This window comes from Lynx canadensis, chromosome C1, assembly GCF_007474595.2.
Source record: "Lynx canadensis isolate LIC74 chromosome C1, mLynCan4.pri.v2, whole genome shotgun sequence".
NCBI lineage: Eukaryota > Metazoa > Chordata > Mammalia > Carnivora > Felidae > Lynx > Lynx canadensis.
The window spans coordinates 123,037,983-123,059,700 of NC_044310.1; the positions used below are offsets into that span (position 1 = coordinate 123,037,983).

A 21,718-nucleotide genomic window follows, 5' to 3' on the forward strand; every position below is an offset into this window, starting at 1 on the left:
AGACTTTACAATTTGTTTACAGAATTTAAATATTAATTTGAGCAAAATATAACTATAGCTGAACAAATGACCAAATTTTTAAAGTGCAACATTTAGAATTTTTTAAAAGTGGTATTAATTCATATAATTTATTTCTGCCAGATGTGTTATCTGATGTCCTATTTGGTAACTGTAAAATATTCTTACCACAGGAATGACATGAGTGACACCGTCCTCCACTGTCTATTACTGTACCGGTCAATGTCCGTTCTCCTACTTGTCTTGAGGTCCAAGATGCAGCTAAGGCAAGAACAGCCTTAGACACACACACACACACACAGATTATGACAAACAAAAAAAATAGAAACAAAGGCAAAGAGTTAACAGAAAAAAAACTATTTCAATGGAGTACTACAATTTTAAATGTACAACGGACTCTTGAATAATACCAAGTTAGGGGACACTGACCATATCCAACACAAGCAGTTGAAAACAAATATAACTTCTAACTCCCCCAAACTGAACTACTAATAGCCTACTGTTGACCAGAAGCCTTACCAAGAACCTAAAAAGTTGATTACACAAGATTTTGTGTGTTATGTTGTATACTGTGTTCTATACTAAAGGAAGCTAGAGAAAAGAAAATGTAAGAAAATTGTAAGGAAGAGAAAATACATTTACAGTACTCTACTAGATTTATCAAAAAAACTCCACAGATTAGTGGAACCCATGCAGTTCAAACCATGCTATTGAATGGGTCAACTACAGTATCTTTGGAAGGAAAATACACAAAATTAATTTACATTATGCAATAAAATTATTCACATCCTACTAATTTACAGGCTTATATTTACTTTCAGGGGCATGTTCATAAAATATTCCATGTTTTAACAAGAGCCATTTTTCTCCTAAACCCCGCAAAATGGGAAGACCTAACATGAGATATCACAGTACTAAGAATGCAAGGACTTAAACTATGTTTATATGAGCTAGCCTATACACAAACCACAAAGTGTAAGGAAGGTAAAGAAATACACAAACACCCAATCACTCGTTATTCCATACACAGATGGCTATAAACAGTACCTCTATCGTAAGATTAGCTCCAAATTTTCTAAGTGCTGCGTGCATTTAGAAATATGTACAAGTTATTTAACCATAGAAAAGCCATTATACTCTTCTAAATATTATGATTTAATCAGGAAACAAAGTGAGGGGACTGCGTTTTTCAATGCAAAATACTAGCATGGGCAATAAGATACAATTTTTTTTTTTAAGTTTACAAATAAAGAAACTAACACAGCTAGTTCATTGTTTAAAAACTCAATTTCATACAATCCAAGCTTCAAACAAGATACACAGCCAATAATTAAAAAGAGAGCTAAACTGGCTTATTTTACCTACTTGCAATATAACAGCTGAAAGGGACCTAGAAAGTTATCTAGGCCATCCTCCTATTTTAGCACAGGATCCACACACCATAATCATCATGACCTAAGAGAACTACACAATAGTTTACATACTTATTAAACATTTATGATATGCTAGGCATCACATTCACTACAGGGTTAAAAACAAGAGGTGAGCTGTGATCCTGAAGGGTAGGAGAGAAGCCATTCCATGAAGATACACTTACAAAGTAAGTTCAATAAATACTACAGGGATTTCTGATACATGGAAAGCAGAGGGCACAAAGAAGATGGTCCAATATACCTAGCAGTAAGTCAATCAAAACAAACTATGAAAAAAGGACACAACAAATGTTTCAAGGATAAATGAATATGTATATAAAGTTCCTGACCTGGAGCAAACATAAATATTAGTTCCCTTATTTCTGTCCCATGAAAGCTTTGAATTATCTAAAGTTCATCAACTTACTTCCTTCAACATTTCTCTTTTGCTGATTAACTCTATTTCCTATGATTTCTAAATTACTGATTCAGGAAAGAACTATGGCATGCTTGAGGTTATGAAAAATATGTATTTTTAACAGTGAATTAAACCTTAGATTAAAATTTAAGAGACAAGCTTATCTTGACTTATGAACTTGCTTACCTGCACAGCAATGTACAAGCCTGGAACATTGAAGGACTCAAACATTATTTCAGCAGTATATTCCCTGTTTTCTGGAGTATTCAGTGGAGGTTCAGTCTATTAAATTGAATATTAGACATTTTAAATAGACAAGATCAGATTATTTTCATAACTTTATAGACAATTTTTAAATAAGAAATAATTATGTCATTTTATTTAAAAGTCTTTTAATTAAACTTGCAGGTACAAAGATAGACATACAGACCAAAGAAAAACTATATAAAGATTTCAAGCAGATCTAGGCATATATGAAAACAATATAGTTATTCACACAAGAAACTGACTCCTTATATCACACCATTAAGCACTGATAAAAGGAATGAGAGAGAAAGGAGACCCAGTCAAATCATCTTGTGAAAGGGTAAAGACAGACCTCCAGGGAGACATACCAATCCTATCTGCTGGTGGAAGAACTCTCACCCATGTAATGTTTTCAGCAGGATGTACCTGGTCTATTTACAACTATAATAAATAAGCCAAGATTCTACAAATTTATGGCATGGCTTCTTGGAAAATGTTATAGAAGTCATAAAACTGTTAAGAGTATTAAAATGGAGATGTGTAGGGGTGCCTGGGTGGCTCAGTGAGTTAAGCATCTGACTTCAGCTCAGGTCATGATCTCACGGTTCATGAGTTTAGCATTGGGCTCTGTGCTGTCAGCTCGGAGCCTGGAGCCTGCTTCGGATTCTGTGTCTCCCCTCTCTTTCTGCCTGTCTCCCGCTTGTGCTCTGTCTCTATCTCAAAAATAAATGAATGTTAAAAAAAAAAATTTTTTTTTTAAATAAAATGGCGATGTTTACAGTATTCTCTTCCATTTTTGTGACCACATACATCATTTAGAAACCTGCAGATTAAGTCTTGGCCAGAACACATCCTAAGTCAAGAGTGGACTAAGGAAACAGTTACCTGCATTCCTGGACTTCATGTTTCACCTATGCCTCATGACTACTTAAATCATTTACATTATTAAAGCTTGAAACTGGGCAAGACCTCTAATTCTTCTGAATGTGATTTTGACAATTCTTTTTGTTTATCTCAAATACTTGAAACTGAAAGGCAAAACTTTTAAACTTCAGAAGTACAAAAGATTATCTTTTTGATCTTGAGGTAAGAATGATTCCTTAAATTTCAAGAACACATATTACAAAGAGAAAGATGGATAAAATTCAAATTCATTGCAAATTAAATCTTTTTGTTAATTTAAAAAAACACTATAAAGTTTTAAAGAAAAAAGGTCGACTAAGAGTAGACTTTTTACACATGTAAACCCTTTAATAGCTAAACTACTTGAGATGATTAAACTTATTTAGAGGAGTTTTGGAACATGTTCAAGGATTTGGAGATAATTTAGAGACAGGTACATAGAAAATTAAGCACACTAAAAAAAAACCAAGGCAGTTAAATTATAAACTCCAAGAAAAACAGAAGTTCTATATAAAATAAAATATAATCAGAAGATCTCCCAAGGAAAATATACAAATAGCTAATAAGCACATGAAAAAGTACTCAACATCATTAGTCATCAGAAAATGCAAATTAAAACCAAAATGAGAACTCTTACACACCCACCAGAACGGCTAAAATTAAAAAGACTGACACCAAATGTTGGATAGAATGTAGAACAAACAGATTGCTAACACATTGCTGGTGGGTGTGCAAAAAGGTAGAACCCCTTGGAAAAAGTTCTGAAAGTTTCCTATAAAACCAATCATGCATGTACCCCATGACACAGCAATTCCATATCTAGGTATTTGCACAAGACAAATGAAAACATGTCCACAAAAAGACTTGTATAAGAATGTTTGCAGCGACAGTTGGGTGGTTCAGTAGGTTGAGCTTCTGACTTTTGATTTCAGCTCAGGTCATAAACTCATGTCCAGCTCTGCTGAGCACAGATTCTACTTGGGATTCTCTCTCTCTCTCTCTCTCTCTCTCTCTCTCTGCCCCTCCCCTGCTCTTTCACACACGCTCACTCTCTTTCTCAAAATACACACTTAAAAAGAAAGTTCGCAATAACCAAAATATGCATAATAATCAAAAATTGGAAACAGCCCAGGTAATCATCAATAAGAAAATGGATAGTAAGGCACAATATGATCCAACAACAAACTACTGGTATTTACAACAATGTGGATGAATCTCAAAGATTATGCTGGGGGCGCCTGGGTGGCTCAGTCAGTTAAATGTCCAACTTCGGATCAGGTCATGATGTGGTGGTTTGTGAGTTAGAGCTCCACATCAGGCTCTGTGCTGATGGCTCGGAGCCTGGAGCCTGCTTCGTATCCTGTGTCTCCCTCTCTGCCTGCCCCTCCCCCACTTGTGCTCTGTCTCTATCAAAAATAAATAAAATGTAAAAAAAAAAAATAATTAATTAATTAGCTTAAAAAAAAGATTATGCTGAATTAAGTCTTAACCAAAGAGCACATCTTGTAAAATTCCATTTATACAAAACTCAAATATAAGCGAAACCAATCTGCGCTGGAAAAAATCAGAACAGTGGTTGCCTCCAGGGAAGAGGGGCAGGAAATAATCAGGAAAGGGCATCAGAAAACTTTCCAGGCTGATAGTAATGTTCCATATCTTGGTAAGGGTTTAGGTTACACAGATGTATGCATCTGTCAAAACCAGACAATGGGTAAACTACATCATGTATCCTGTAAGACAAATCCATCCCACCACTTGTTTCTGTAAATTCAATTTTATTGGAACACAGCCATACCCATTCATATAAGTATTTTCTGACACTGCTTTCCTGCTACAACAGCAGAGCTGAGTAGCTGCAAGTTATTCAGAGAAAGTCTGCCAATGCCTGGTCAATATACACTGAATGGTAGAATTAAGATTTGTGCATTTGATAGCATGTGAATGTTATATAAAAGAACTGTAAACAAATAATGAACTGTATTTGATGATATGCATGCTAATGTACTTAGGGGTGAAATTACTCCATCTACAACTCATTGTGAAGTAATTACAAATATAAGATTGGGGCACTTGAGTGGTTCAGTCAGTTAAGCATCCAACTCTTGATTTCGGCTCAGGTCATGATCTCACGGTTCATGGGTTGGATCCCCACACTGGGCTCTGTGCTAATGGTGCGGAGCCTTCTTGGGATTTCCTCTCTCTTCCTTTCTCTCTGCATCCACACACATGCTCACTCTCTCTCAAAATAAATAAACTTTAATAAATAAATAAATAATAAGATGGAATGATGGATAACCTAATAGCTATCATAAAGCAATTATAAAAAAATTAATACTTGAGTCTAGGTTGTGTACATGTGGATATTTATTGTAAAGCTCTTTCAACTTTGTTTATGGTCTACCCATAAACAATACTCACAAACTACCATAGTAAAATACAGAATACTGATTTACCAAAAATTATGCTATAACCACACTGCAGGGAGGGGGAGAAGATAGGGACTTTGTGTTAACAGAAGGGGGATAAGAGGAAAAGAATAAAAGCCTCATCTTTCCTACTAGGTAGTTAGTAGGTAGTGTCTAATATTCAAATAAACAAGAAATAGAAAACATGTTTAAATTTATGTGATAACTAGCACACACACACAAAAAAACTCTTAAAAATTTAAAGTGTTTGTCTCAAGAGAACATGAATCAAAGACTGGGAAAGGTGAGGAAGGAGAATACTATCTTTTTATTTTAAATCTTATACCACTTGATTTTTTAAGCTAAAAACATGTGTTGCACTGATAAAAATAAGAAAAAAGTTTAAAAGTAAATTATATTGTATTTCTGTTGTCAAGAATTATTAATAAATAATAATCAGACTAGTTATTTAAAAAAACAAAGTGAGGTGCCTGGGTGGCTCAGTCGGTTAAGTGTCTGACTCTTTACCTCGGCTCAGGTCGTGGAATGGAGCCCCCATGTCGAACCTGCTTAAGATTCTCAAGATTCTCTCCCCCGCCCCCACCCCTCTTCCCCTGCTTGCACACGCACACACACTCTAAAAAGAAAAAAACAAAAGCAAAGTGCCTTATTTCTAATTTGTTTTGAACCTTACTTACAGTTCCTACTGTAAGAATTAAATATGAAGTATGAAAACTTTGTAAAGCACCTAACCCTTGGTGTCTCAACATATTACAACTCTAGTGGAACTCAGAATTAGATAATCTTAAAGACCATACAACTTTATAACAAAGTCTCTTAGGTATATGGCAATGTAATAAGAAACTATGCCCTACTGAGTACAGATGTGATGAAAACATTCTCAGCATTTTTCAAAAATATCCCTGATGAAATTACAATTTGTACTTACCAAAAGAAAATAATGGTCTTCTGGTTCTGCCCTTAAATATTTAAAGATCACCTGTTCCATAAACCTTTCCATCAAGTCCCAATCTTCAACTATACCATGGCGAATTGGCCACTATTAAAACGAAACACAAAACAAATGAAATCGTATTAATATCAAAAGTAAATATAACTACCCAAAAAAGGTAATATTAAATCAGGACAGAAATTTTTAGGTGTGATTTAATGAGTGTATGTAGATCATGCTTAGGAGACACAAACTTAACTATTTAGAGATCAATGAAATTATTGCTACAACCTATTTTTAGATGGTTCAATTAAAATAACGCAAATATGTCAAATGCTAAAAACTCTTACATCTAGATAAAAGTTCACTGTACTGGTCTTTCTCAATTTCTGAAAATCTTGTAATAATGGGAAAATAACCCATTAAAACTAAAGTCTATGGGATAGTATAGTTGATTAAAGTTTCCTTAATTTATAATTTGTTAGCTCTTTCACAAATATTTGTTGTGTGCCTAATATATATAACACAGCTGGTATGTATAAAGCCAGCATAATCATAAATGAAGCATGTTAAATTTTATTTAAAAAGTTATAGATATTTGTACAGAACCATGCTTTAAAACAGAGTCCGAGGGTACTGCTGCAAATTCACAAAGACACCACAACATATTTAAAATTTTCCAGGGAAATACAGTGATACTCACAATCAGTTTGACACTGCATATCTACTAGTTCAAGGTAGTTCAGTTTCAACATTAGATCATTCTATATTCCTTTCAGTAACATCACTTCTTTGAGAAGCTGGGTTGCCAGCAGTTGCTATTATAAAAACCAAGTACCTCCCCCCAAATAAGAAATGAGGGTGGCAATGAAAATTTGTGAAGTGCCTAACAAGCACATGCATCGTAACAGTTAACTGTGATTATTTGACAATTAAATAAAAATATTTTCCTTTTGAATAGTGTCTTATTTTTTTCAAATGGCTACTAGCTGCTTAGCACTAGCTACTTAAGAAACACAACTGCTGGGTATTTCTTTTTGTCTAGGTGGTGGGTGGCACAGTAAAAAATCTTACTGAGACACTGAGAAAGTTTGTGAACCTCTGCAATAATAGTTCCACAACATATATAACAAAAGATTAGTGTTATAAATATATAAGGAATTTAAGCAAATTAAAATTTTAGGCAAAAAACTTTAAAAATACACATAACAGAAAGGAAACAAAAAAATAAACAAACAGTTCCATGTACACAGTACGCACTCAATACCTAAGGCTGAACTATTGTATGAACAAGTAAACATCCCATAGTTATTTACTTAATCATTAAACCTCTTATCTATTAATCCCTAATGTTCACATCTCACTCCAGCACTTTAGATACTTTTTAGTCATTATACTTATAAAATGACTTCTACTAGAATTTAAATTAAAATTTGAAATAAAAGAAATACTCTTCAGTTTGCTTTAGGGAAGGGAAATGAATGTACTACATCATTCATCTTATAACATTACTGGAAGTTTACATATTTCAATGTTCTAAGAGCTTATTCATTTATTAGTCAAGTATTATTGTGCACCTAATGTGAACCACTGGCAAAAATGCTGAGGACATGACCATCCTGCCCACAAGTTCAGCCTAATGAAAGAAACAGATACAAATAATACACTGTAAGATCTTAAAGAAATAAAGTATCTAGCACAAGGTGACCAACTTGGCTTCTGAAGGAAAACAGAAAGGCTCCTCCTATTCCTTTATGACTGAAGTCATAATCTAAGCTGGGTCTTAAAGGAGCAACCTTGTCAATACTGTTTTTTTGGGGGCAGAGGGAAAACATGTAGACAGAATAGAAAAAATATATACAAACACTACATAATATACAAACACTGCAGTTATCAAAAGGCTTGGGGAGAGGAAGTATAAAGAGATAAATCAGTTCTAGATGAAGGATACCAGATTCTCAAAAACTGCATTTACTTACCATGTATTTGTGTTTTATTCTATAAGAAATAGTTCATCAGTGGCAATTTTTAAGCAGCGCAATGACAAGAACAGCTTTGATTTTCAGAAACATCATTAGTGCAGCATTGGGAAAGCTGAAATTCATCTTAAAAGAATCAAGCAAGAAAGAATAAGAGCCCCAATTGTGGTATGGATGATGTTAGGCCATACTGAAGATTTCTGTCAATAAGAATGAGAACAAACTCAAATGTATCAACAAGTTTCCGTTCTGAAGTCAGATTGGAGAGGGTCTATTAATCAAGATACAAAAGTTGTGTTCTGTATTGTCTTGGAATAAGCAAGGGTAGAATATATATGTAATGAATTTTGTTTTGGATATATTAAACTTGAGAGCCAGGTAGTTGGAAATGTAACGGTCAAGGAATTGGAAGCAGAGATCTGGGCTGTAGTCGTAGGGAATGAAGTGCATGAGATCACCCAGATAAGAGGGGAGCTTGGGTGGCTTAGTCAGATAAGCTTCCAACTTCAGCTCAGGTCATGGTCTTGCAGTCCGTGGGTTGGGGCCCCACATGTCGGACTCTGTGCTGACAGCTCAGAGCCTAGAATCTGCTTCGAATTCTGTGTCTCCCTCTTTCTCTGCCCCTCCCCCGCTCATACTCTGTCCCTCTCTCAAAAACAAATATTTTTAAATAGATAGATAGATAAGAATCAGGGAAAGCACATGGGAAATAACACATTTGATTAGAGGCAAAGGCGGAGGAAGTAAGAATAAAATAGAAAAGTCTATGTTAGGAAGAGAATTATCAGAGCTATCCTGTTGACAGACAAACTAAGAAGGATAAAGAGTATTATATACTAATGGATTAACAAACAGTTTAACAATAATCTGCATTCAAATAATGAGACTAAATAAGAAGTTTGGTTTTAAAAGGAAAGAGGAAAATGAGGAAAATGATAGCTCTAAAAGGCTGAGGAAAAGGAGTAGGAATAAAGACAGAGAGAAGTTTTATTGTTTTGGTTTGTTTGTAGCATTTGAAAATGTGCTTAAGAAAATGTGTTGAAAATGTGTTTAAGAGAAAAGAATCAGTGCAGAGAAACTCTGGCCTCTTAGCTCACTGACTTCATCACCTTCAAAGATTTATTTTCCATTCTGGCTGCAGTTTAGATCTTGGTATCACTATCATCTCTAAATTCCTGGAATCCAAGTATATCCCTCTCTGATCATAACCTCTTCTGGAATACTCCAGCAGCCCACTATATTGCTCATCACAATAAGACTTGTAGTTCACTGGCTCTGGTAATTATTCCCTAGTTATCAAACCTCCCCAAATACACACACACACACACACACACACACACACACACACACGGTTTAGATTTTATGCCCCATCACTTTGACTACTCATATTTCCTTTTGTCATTCCATCTATCAAAACCTAACCTAGCGTAACCCTTTGCTAAATGTGCCTATACCCAGAATGCTGACTATACTGAAGACACATACATAACTAGGTGGATAAAACTAAGTATTCATAATTGCATTCTCAATTCTATACCTAACTTTGCCTGGCAAGCCTTTGTTTCCCTACTCTGTTCATCTTCACTCTTCACAATGATAATTTTAAATGTTCTCCCTATCTATCACTCATGTATTCTTCCCCAACTCCCTGGGCAGCAGAGATGATGTCACCATGTACTTCATTCACAGAGAAGGCAGAAGCCAAGTCAGGAATCCAACCTCCTTCCACCAAATCTATAAAACTGATTCCATACTGACCCTTGTTTCTCTTTCACTTTTTTGTAAGTGAAGAGACCCCCCCCCCAAAAAAAAAAACCCACCCATATCAATTACATCATCTGTGCTCTGGATGCCATCCCTATCTTTCTTAGTCACCTGGATTAGACTACATCTTTCCTGTTACTTACACCTTTTTCTAATGGCTCTTTCACATTAGCATTTAAACATCTCTTCTTAGTCCCACAACTTGTCTATTCATCTATCTCTGGCTCCCAATCACAGACAAACCCCAATAAATTATTACTGTCATTTTTTCCTGGCCTAATATTCACAATCCAACCTACCTGAACCCAGCCTCACTGGGTTCTCACTCTTCTAAAACTATTCTTAAGGTTACAAATGACATCCCTGTAGCTAACAACAGTAAATAATATATGGGCTCTAGCTTATTTGATACCTTGGCAGCATTCCACACTGTTTATATTCCTTCCTATCTAGCCCAGTCTCTCGAACCACAGCTTCTCAGTCTCCTTTGTAGGCTTTCCCTCTTCTATACAAATCTAAACGGTACATCCTGGGCCTCTTCCCAAGTACACTCCCCTAAGTAATCTCATCCTTTCTAGAGTAGATACTTTCCAAACATCTGTCTCTAGCTATCATGTTTTTGAGCTCCAAAAGCCAAGTACCTGACTGCCTAACAATGTATAAGATGTTTCTCAGGCACCTCAAACACAACACATGCAAAACTAAACTTACCCTCTCCTCCCTAAACCACCCCAGTCCAAAGTGTTTCTCCTCAAATAGTCTCAATCTCAAGAAATAAAGGGCACGAAGACTATCCAGGAGCTGGGAACTATCCTCAAGTACTGTTTACCACCAATATCTTGTTAATCATTCCCTACTACTCCTTAGGTATCCACGTTTTTATTCTTGGCAAAAAAAACAAAACAAAAAACCAAACACACACACACACACACACACACACACACACGCACACACACACACACAACCACATGACTTACACACATCTAATCAGACTTCTATATTTAATACTTTACAACAAAGAAGTAAACATAGAAAACAGAGGATCATGTTAAGTGACAGAAGAATGTAATCATCAGAATTCACAAAGTGGTACATTTAACAAGACAAATAACCAAAATTTTTCCATAAAGGAAAGAAGAACTCACTTTCTTTCTCTCTCTCTCTCTCTCTCTCTCTCTCTCTCTCTCTCTCACACACACACACACACACACACACACACACACACAGAAAAGAACCCCAGACCTAAGCAACCTGTCAACCAAATCAAAGGAGTAGACCTTGTTTAAAACTCGATTCAAACAGATTAACCAAGATAAGAAATAACCAGGGAAATGTGAGTACTTATTAGATTTCAGATATTATTAACAAAGTGAACACTGTATTTAGGTGTGATATTTATATTTTTAAAAGTCTTTAAGAGAGAAGTATTTGTAGGTGAAACAATATGTGAGATTTACCTTAAAATAATCGGAGGGAGGGGGAAGATACAGATCAAACAAGGTTGGTGATGGGTTGATAACTGCCAAACTTGTGTAGCTGGTATGTGGGGGTTCATTATATTCCTTTCTATTCCTTTTATACATATGAAGTTTTCCATAACAGAAGTTAAGTATGTGTGTGAGAGACACACACACATAATCTGTTTCTGTCTATCCACACTGCCATCAAATGTAGTCCAATCACTAATATTCCTTGTCTCATCTACAGTATGGCCTTCCCAGAATCATGCTGTGTTCCCAAATAATAAAAACAGCTAACACATAGTGCTCATTCGTTAGGAACAAAGCACCACCCTGTTAACAATTGCTTTATATGCATTATCTCATCAAACCTTCCAACAATCCTGAAGTACCAAAAATATTCCCATTTTATAAATCAAGAAACTGAAACTCAGAAAGCTTAAGTTACTGAATGATACCACAAAGCAAGAAAGTAGCATAGATTTCCAGTGTAAGCATAGAGACTTCAATATTTGTACTTTTAGTCACTAACATTATTCCTCTACTGAAACCCATTAATGTTGTCCATGGGACAGAGTTTAAATCCTTTAACATGTCTGGCCTAACAATACTTCAACCATCTTGTCCTGGCCTATATAACCAGCCTCCTCACTTCTTTCCACCTTATTCTCTATGCTTCAGGCACACTGGTTGTTCAATTCCAAGCTCCCTCATACTTCCAAGCCTTCCTGAATATTACAGTCTCTGCCTAAAACAATCTTGCTACACAATTCATTCATCTAACTCGTTTTATTCTTCAAGCCTCAGCTGAAAAGATATATTCTTCAAAGTCTTTCCAAAATCTACAAACCAGGTAAGCTACTCCTGATGTATATTCCCAAAGCATCCTGTATTTTCCTTTTTCTAACCTTCATAACACTTGTAATTATTTCTTCAATGTCTTCCATTCCACAACATTATACTAGCCTTGAAGACAGGGAAGCCATTTTTCTTATTTACCATTGTACTCTTAGCACTTAGGGTTTTACACACAGTAGTTGTTCATTGTTCATTAGTGAATAAATTATCAGAAGGGAATAAAAGGTACAGAAGAAATGTGCAAAAAAATGTGCAAATAAGGCAAAGTCAGCATCTAAAAATAAGAAAATTAAGGTCACAATGGTGTTTGCCTTTCAGTGTGGGCAGGGGTGGTAACAGTGTGGAGTAGGTACAAGGAAAGCAGGTGGGTCACTAGATTTATTTGCTCTATACACTAAACTTTTAGGATTATGATCACAAATATTTTTAGACTACAAAATGAAAACTTACCTATTTTACTATATAGAAATTATACCTCAATTAAAAGGGAAAGAAAGAAGGGTCAGGAACGAGAAAAGGAAAAAGAACAAGAGGAAAAGAGAGAGGCATTTCCAGGTGACATAAGCTTCAAGAGAGAAATAGTGTGAGTCTGAAGATGGGAAAGACATGTCTCTAGATGCAGCACTATGGAAGTAAGAGAAAGCCACTCACATTGATGGCTCTGAGGTCTAGTGGCACGGAAAAGTAAATACTGCTCATTTGAATGGGTAAAAATTTTCCTCTCAGGAGGAAAAAACAAAGCAAGTTTGGGAGGAGCCTCAAGGAAGAAGAAATTTCTACACTAAAGTGGTTGAGGGTATTAGGCCTAGAATTGAGTAAAATTCTAGATGGCACAATCACTGAGCAAACTCATTTTTAAAAAATGTATTATTTATTTATAGAAATCATAAAAATGTACCTTTGTTGCATATGTAGGTTTTTCTATTGCTTCATCACCAATAAAGAAGTCTAGGTCATCAACACCTTTCATCACCCTCCTCTGAGCTTGATCACCCACTTTTGCTGACTCCTTAATAGCAATACCTTAAAAATAAAAGTTATTTATACATGTGAAAATTTGCTTTTCTCAAATGAGACATATTAACTTATATTTCTTCCATTATAAAGTATTATTAAACACAACATGACCTAACATACTTAAATTGTCAAAGCAGAGCACAAAGGTCATTTAAGAAATCAATGACAAAATTAATTTAACACAATGAAATCTCAACTTCCATCCAGAGACAAGGCCTCAAGTGTAAAAGCCATAAGTAGTAGTACTGTTGTCGGAATGTTTCAGTTATATTTTTTAAAACTATGTAGAATCTATTCTGATTTGAGCAAGATTATAATCCCACCAAGTCAACATATGCTTAATGGATAATCAGAAAGAAAAAAAAATGAAAAACACTAACAAATGAAAACAGGAAAACAAAAGGGGAATTTTTTTTCAAAAGCTTTCTTCCTATTTGCACTATTATGGACTGGCAATTTAAATATAACACTGGGGGCACCTGGGTGGCTCAGTTGGTTCAGAGTCCAACTTCGGCTCAGGTCGTGATCTCACAGTTCATGAGTTCAAGTCCCACATGAGGCTAGCTGCTGTCAATGCAGAGCCTGCTTCAGATCCTCTGTCCCTCTCTCTCTCTGCCCCTCCCTGGCTTGTGCTCTCTCAAAAATAAAAAATAAAAAAAATTTAAATATAACACTGGCACAGGGTTCTGTTAAACTTTAATCCCACAAAGGGAAATTTCAAATCATTTAAGTAAAATCCACAACATTCCCCTTAAATAATTCCAGAAACCCAGCCACAGTTCTTGACCTAAAACCTATATATTTCTTAATTAACATATAAATTTCTGAATCCTTCAAGTTAAGCATTCATTCAAAATAATTATCTGCATGTACTTAAAATGATCTAGCATTCAACTGTTATACTTTCATTTAATAACAATTATATTCTTAATAAGATGGGTAGAAAATACTGAAGGAAAGATAGTCTAAATCCAGTCTACTCCTTCAAAATGTTAGAAAGCTTCTCTAGTAATTTATTTATAATGTCCATAGACATCCAGATGGCTCACTACAAGTTTCCTGAAAAACAAAGATATATGCAAATAACTCTGAACCAAATCTACAGGCTTTCCAAATCAAATATCCATGCTCATCAGTGGCAACTGGCTGTATCTGATTATAAAAACTGGACTTGCAGCATTAAAACTGGATGTAAAAAACTCCAAAATCAAAAATCTTCTTTCAGTACAGAAATGGATTTTTAACACGCTACAACTTCTCGTAAGACAACGAAAACTAAAATTGCATATTTTGGCAAAGAGACAAAATAGGGAATGGGTACAATGGTGATGAGATCCTAAGGTTCCAAAGATGGGTCTCCAACAAAGACAACACGTCCACTTAAGATTTAAAAAAAAAAAAAAAAAAAGGAAAAGAAAATCAGTAATCTCATGAAATAAATGCTTAATCACAATACCTTATAAAAGATTATAAATTATGAAATAACAAAATCAGCATTTTATAGGTTGAATATCTTCCCCAAAGTATGTTGAAGTCTTAATCCCCAGTACCTCAGAATGTGACCTTATTTAGAAAGAGGGTCTTTTGAGTTGAAAAGAGATTATTGGGGTGGGCCCTAATCCAACATGACTGGTGGGTGTCCTTATAAAAAAGGAAATTTGGACACAGCCAGAGAGAAGACAATGTGAAGACACATCGGGAGAAGAGAGCCATGTGACTGGAGTGATGCATGTACAAGCACTGTCAGCAAACGTCAGAAGCTAGAAGAAGCAGCTAAGAGGGTTCTTCTCCTAGAGCTGTCAGCAAGATCATGGCCCTACTGACAACCTGATTTTGGAATTCTAGCCTCCAAAACTATAAATTTCTGATGTTTTAAGCCACCCAGTTTTTGGAACTTTGTTATGGCAGCCTTAGGACACTGATATAAAAATACGAAAGGGTCTAACACTAAACTCAAATATAACTAAGTCAGGTACTAGACCACAAAAGTATTATCCATATTAGCGGGCAATAAAGCCAATATTTGTTACCAAATTCTTGAAATAAACAACAATCAGTATAGTGATACATAAATGCGAGGAAAGAGTAAAAAAAAGCAAACCTGTCCTTCAGTGTAGACAACAAACATGCGTGAATAAAACATAAGGAAAAGACAATAGTACCACCAAACTAAGATCACTATAGTCACATGAATGAGTGATTTCATCAGTGTCACCTAAAATCCATTGTATGTATTAAAAAATTAGATTTAGGTAGTAGCCTAAATTCTCTTTTTCCCCTTTTAATTGAAATATAATTAACATAAAATGTTTACTAGTTTCAGGCATGTAACATAGTCATTCAACAACTCTACACCTTACTCAGTGCTCACCAGGCTAAGTGGCGACCATCTGTGACCATACAATGCTATTTAGAATATTATGGACTATATTCCCTATGCTGTAGTTTTCATCTCCATGACCTACTTATTTTATAACTGGAAGTTTGTACCTCTTGGTAGTAAGCCTAAGTTCTTACATAATCAATTCATAGCTAAGTATACCAAAAGTGTATCACAAGTACAAAGTCAAACAGGTTTGTCAGTGGAGAGCTAAAAAATAAGATACATATATGTATTTATATGAATGTATGTGTACATATGTATACATATAAATATAAAAGCTCCCCTCTTAACTACAATTTTAACAATGTACTTCTCATATTTCACATTGAATTTTGTTCTTGCCACATTAATTACAAAACCACTGACCTATTCATGACCAATGAGTGCCGACTAGAGACTAAAGATCTGCATTTTTGGCAATTTCTACCATGTTCTCAACTTCACTGATCTGAAACCTAACCTGTTTCATTAGTCTCCTGCATGTGTATTTTCCCATTTCCTTATTTTCATAAATAAGAATATACTACACAAAAATATTCAAACAGTCACACAAATACTACTTTGTAAGACTAGTGACACTCCAGGAATTAGCACCACCAAGCAATGGCTCAAAAGATTTTTCACCTGATATTGTTAAAGTTTTGACTTGGCAGTAGGACAAGTAGATCAGGGTACTTTATATGTTTGAAAGTCAAAAGTACAAAAGTATGTCCATTCAAAACCAGATGCATAATCAATGCTAACAAATAAGAGTGTTAACAAACCCAGTGTGAAGAGTATTTTTTAAAAAACTACTGAAAGTTGGGGCGCCTAGGTGGCTCAGTTAGTTGAGCGTCTGACTTTGGCTCAGGTCATGATCTCGGGGTCGAGGTCCCACATGGATTGAGCCCCACGTCGGGCTCTGTGCTGACAGCTCGGAGCCTGGAGCCTGCTTTTGATTCTGTGTCTCCCTCCCTCCCTCCCTCCACTCATGCCCTGTCTCTCTCCCTCCCTCTCTCTCTCTCTCTCTATTTTTCTCCCTCTCTCTGTCAAAAATAAACATTAAAAAAAATTTTTTTAATAAATAAATAAATAAATAATTACTGAAAGACAAACTACTGAAAGTTGATGGTCAGGCTAAAGTGAAGTTAACAGAGGATAGAACAAAAACAATGTAAGTACGGTTATAAAATATTAGAAAACAGCTCAAGTCAACATTTCTAAAAATGAGATGCCATCCTTATTTTGAAACATGGGTTTTCAGCAGGGACGTCAATAAACACAAGTCTGGCAAACAGCAATCATGTCCACACACCAAAGAATAGTCTTCATAGGTGTGCAATAGAGGATGCACTACTGAACAGTTACACCCACAAACTGTTAACAGAAATATCCTCAAAGCAGAAAATTGTGTGATTTTCAGTTCATTCATTTTTGTCTTTAAAAAGAGATATTTGGTAGATCTGGCAAATGAAGAACTAAACAGCTAAAATGAATGGTGAGAGGTGTGCAAATGAGGTCACACTTAGCAAACTGTGTTTTTAAAGGACTAAAATCTTACACAGTGCCAGAAATAATTATCTTTTACTTTAACGATTAAGAAAAAGATCTTTAAATCAGCTTGTGGCTTAAAAGAATACTTACAGGAAGGGATGATAAACTGTGGTTCTGTGTTTCCAGCATATCCTAGTTTTGTATACCTGCAAAATAAAAAAGAAAATTTTAAGGATTTCACTAGTATCATAGCAATTACGAATTTATTTCTCAGATCTCCATTGGTTATGAAGTGAGATTCCACTGTGGGTAAATTTACAAAATCCCATAGCTTCAATGCATGTAAATATCCCTATTTTCCAAAATTATACCAAAATTATAAATACCCACAGCTTTTAACAAGAAATTCCACTTCTAGAAACTGATCCTACAGGAATATCCTACACATGTGAAATAACATGTATCAAGGCCATTTGCCACAATCTTGCTTATAACAGCAAGAGTCTGAAAATAACCTAAGTAAACATGAAATGAGAAACTAGTTAAATATGCTAACTTCATCCTATGTTATATTATGCAGCTATTAAAAAAGAGATCGAAGAGGCTCTTTATGGACTGATATGGAACAACCTCCAAAACGTACTGCTAAATGAACAAAAAGCAAGGTACAGAACAATGTTTCACATACACTATACAGTATTTGTATAAAGTAAGGGAGAGGAGTAAGAACACATAAAATGTACTTGATTGTATAGACACACAGAGTATCTCTGGAAGAATATAAAGAAATCAATAACTGTGGTTGTCTCCAGAAAAGGGAATTGGGTAGGTAATGGGCAGAATTGTGAAGGAGATTTTTTATTGCATATTTTTTCACACCATTTGAATACATTACTATTCAAAATAACTAATTTTTAAATGCCTTGCCACAGTGGATTCAGCCTATATTCTTACAATAACAAAATAACGACAACAATGATGATTAGGAACTAAAAGCTGAGCTTTGATAAGCTGCGCGTTATGGGCTACATAGGAGATACCTGGCTAAATATGAAAACCTATTAACTATGAGCAGGCTTTAAAGACAAAGTAATAACATTTTATACTACTCATATTCAAACTCACTGCTAAAGAGTAGGCAGGTAAATTGCTGTGAGATTCCTGGCTTCTAATAATATCTGCAGAACTTTTTTTTTTTTTTCTTTCTTAATATAAGAAGAAGGAAAAAAGCTCTCTTTGGGGAGAACATGGTTCAAAACTAAGTTCAAGAACTAAGAGTGCCAAATAGGCTAACTCGTTAAAAGTAAGGAGAAAACATGAACTCTTCCAAATGTGATAATGCTCTGACTAAAACCTCTTTCAAGATTCCCCACTGTCCACGTTTAAAAAGTAAACAAAACTTCTTTGCAAGGCATACAAAAGAGCTCTAATATTTGGCTCCTGACCACCTTCCCCAACAGCGCTGACATACTATACCAGGCTCCCTAGCCATAAAACTGCTAACATTTTCTGGACAGAACAACTCATTTCATGCCACGGAGCCACTGTTAACACTTCCAACTACAGGAGATGCTCTCTTTTCAATGCTGAATGCAACTGCTAAACTCTAACCCATCCTGCAAACAGCAAGTTAAGTATCACTGCCTCTAAACAAAAACTTTTCTAACCTTCAAACAGTATACTTTGTCCCCACAGTGGACAAATGGAGCTGACTTATGTTTTATTACAATAAAGACTTACAAAACATGACAGTCTAAAACTGTCTGAGCCACAACATCCTAGAAGTTTACTACACAATACTTAGTGTGAGATTAATATCTAATTATTCCTTCATCTAATCCCTCTACCTTTTTTTTTAACCATTAGTCACCAAAGCAATTTAAGTCATTATAAATAATACCCTAATAGAACAGAATGTCTTACTTCCAATTCTATTACCCCTACAAAGAAGAATAATCTCCCTAAAAATCACTGCCTAACTCACATATCTTCAAATGAGGCTCTACTGCTTACAATATTAAGTACAAACTTCTTCTTGTTTCTATAAAATGATTCATTATTAAGTAATTCCTAAAGTCCCTTTCAGATAAAAAAAAATTGTATGATTCTGATTCCTTCAGCTGAATATTAAGGAACTTCACAATAAGTCCCAATTAAACATTTTAAGTGTCTCCCATCATTTGCTTCCATGAACCCAGCTCAAAGCACACTGCACTTGTTACTCATTTTCCTCCACAATGACTTGCTATTTCCCCATCACATTATCCGTGTTTACATGGCACCCTCTCAGAAAATTCTCACCACAACTTAGGACTCCTCCATGAAGTTTTCCTGATCATTTTAATTATCAGTCATCTGCTCCCTCAATAAATTTAATCTCAACAATCACTCGTTACACAAGCCAAACTGTTATTTTCCTGTGTGTAAATACCAACTCCCAAATAAAGTAGTAAGATATTTGAAGTAGAAACCATTACAGTAAAAACTCCCTTAAGAAAACTTCCATTTGTCAAGTTCACCAGATTAATCAATACTCCATCCCTGGTCAAAATCCAACAGCCTAAGTTGAGCATATTCAGCAATAAATTAGTTTCAAAAAAACACCAAAAGAAGAATCTAATCAACCAGTCTTTACCAGGCTAATACAAAACAGTCAATACATAATCAAAACAAATGTGCTCTCCCCCAAACACAAAAATAACTACCTAGCATATTAGCTATATGGATATACCATAACATTTAATCATTTCTACTATACCTATAACACCACAGCCAAATAATTTTCTAAGTTTTTGTAGGAGAATAGCCAAATACATCTACCAATGCTCTACTGCCCTGAATTTAAAGTTAAACAGTATATCAAAGGTACTCAAATATCTCGAGTATCTCAAATACTAAAATGGCATCAAAAAGTATCTCAATTTTCACCAATTTTTAAGAAATATAAAGGGAAATCTCCTAGTTTACTTTTAACCTTAAAATGTGCTTAGCCTCTAAAAATTAATTTGGCTTGTAGCTTGAAGAAAAATGTTTGTGGCACAGAATACAATCTAAAAAAACTGAAAAAGTCTTATCCTAAACTCTAGAAAGAGTTACTGAGTTAGGTTGAAGTCACATTTTCTCTACTGGAGAGAGAGCAAAGTGCTAGATAACAAACAATATGACTCTTTAAAACCACTCTCCTATACTATTAGCAAACTTTAAAAGTTGTTTTTTAAAACAGCTTTGAAACTGCTCAAAAAATCCACAGAAGTTCATTTATTTAAGTTTATTTACTTTTATTTATTTTACACAAGCAAGGGAGGAGCAGAGAGAGAGGAAGAGGGGGTGGGGGAGGGAGAGACAGAGACAGAGAGAGAGAGAGAATATATATGAATGAATCCCAAGCAGACCCCACAACACTGGGCTCAAACTCACAAACTAGAGATCATGACCTGAGCCGAAATCAAGAGCCGGATGTTTAACTGACTGAGCCACCCAGGCCCGCCCAAAAAGACATTTTAATGTTCTTATATGAGCAGAGAAGCATTTCAATAGGGAAAGCAGGAGAGAGGAGAGGGAAAGAGTCTAGGAAGATCTGAAAGAACTGGTCAGCTGAGTCTAAAAGGATGAGTTAGAACAGTACGTATCAATGCACACAAAATATGCTAATATTTGAAGAGTATACTGGAATGAATTGAAGGGCATTTGGGTATAGCTATAAGAGATTTGTTTTTAACATTCATTTAAACTTTCTCAACATAAATATAACAAAAAGAATATAAATTATTAGTACAGATATTAAGTAATAAATTTGTTTATAAGTTTCAAATTAAACCTTTTCAAATATAAAGTAGCCTCGATTAACCTAACTTAATTTATCAGCTTTTATACTTGAAATGGCTAATTTGATTAAGACATTTTTATGATGACCTCTCAAAATTCTTGATAGTCACCACAGAGAAGAAACTGTACAAGTAAATGACAGAAAAGTTTTTCTTACTTTTTCTCTAAAAGAAACTCCTTTCTCACAATTAATGGCATTTGTTAACTCGAACTCTTTAAATTATAATTTAAGGATGTGTTCACTGTATTTAAACTAAAAGTTCTTTGCTTTCATTGACACATGCAAAATTCAAATTTTGTGTAATAAAGCAAATAGATTTCAAATCAAACTTTTTCATATTAAGACTTTCTCAAACCATGCATACATGTTCCTCTCCTTGTTACAACAATGTTCTTTTTTATTATTAAAATACTAACCAAAGATCACAGTGAAACATTTTTAGCTTCACTCTTCCAAAATGAATTTTTGTTTTAAATTCATAGATTCTGTCGGTATACTTTATTTTTCCACAGCCCTTGCAATTTTCTATTAAGTTCCTTTGGGTGTTCAAAAAAGTGTTTTATATAATTAAGCAACTCAGGAACACAATACTTAACCAGATTAT

At 34.9% G+C, this 21,718-nt stretch overlaps 1 protein-coding gene across 1 annotated transcript in view; it reads right to left on the reverse strand.

The window, feature by feature from the left end:
* The window catches only part of ACTR3 (actin related protein 3), a 65,414-nt gene that overhangs the window by 19,810 nt on the left and 23,886 nt on the right, over positions 1 to 21,718 (reverse strand). Inside the window, 6 exon segments of the mRNA XM_030327149.1 lie at positions 187 to 213; positions 215 to 295; positions 2,035 to 2,130; positions 6,352 to 6,462; positions 13,314 to 13,438; positions 17,439 to 17,494. Coding sequence (XP_030183009.1) covers positions 187 to 213; positions 215 to 295; positions 2,035 to 2,130; positions 6,352 to 6,462; positions 13,314 to 13,438; positions 17,439 to 17,494 — 496 coding nt within the window.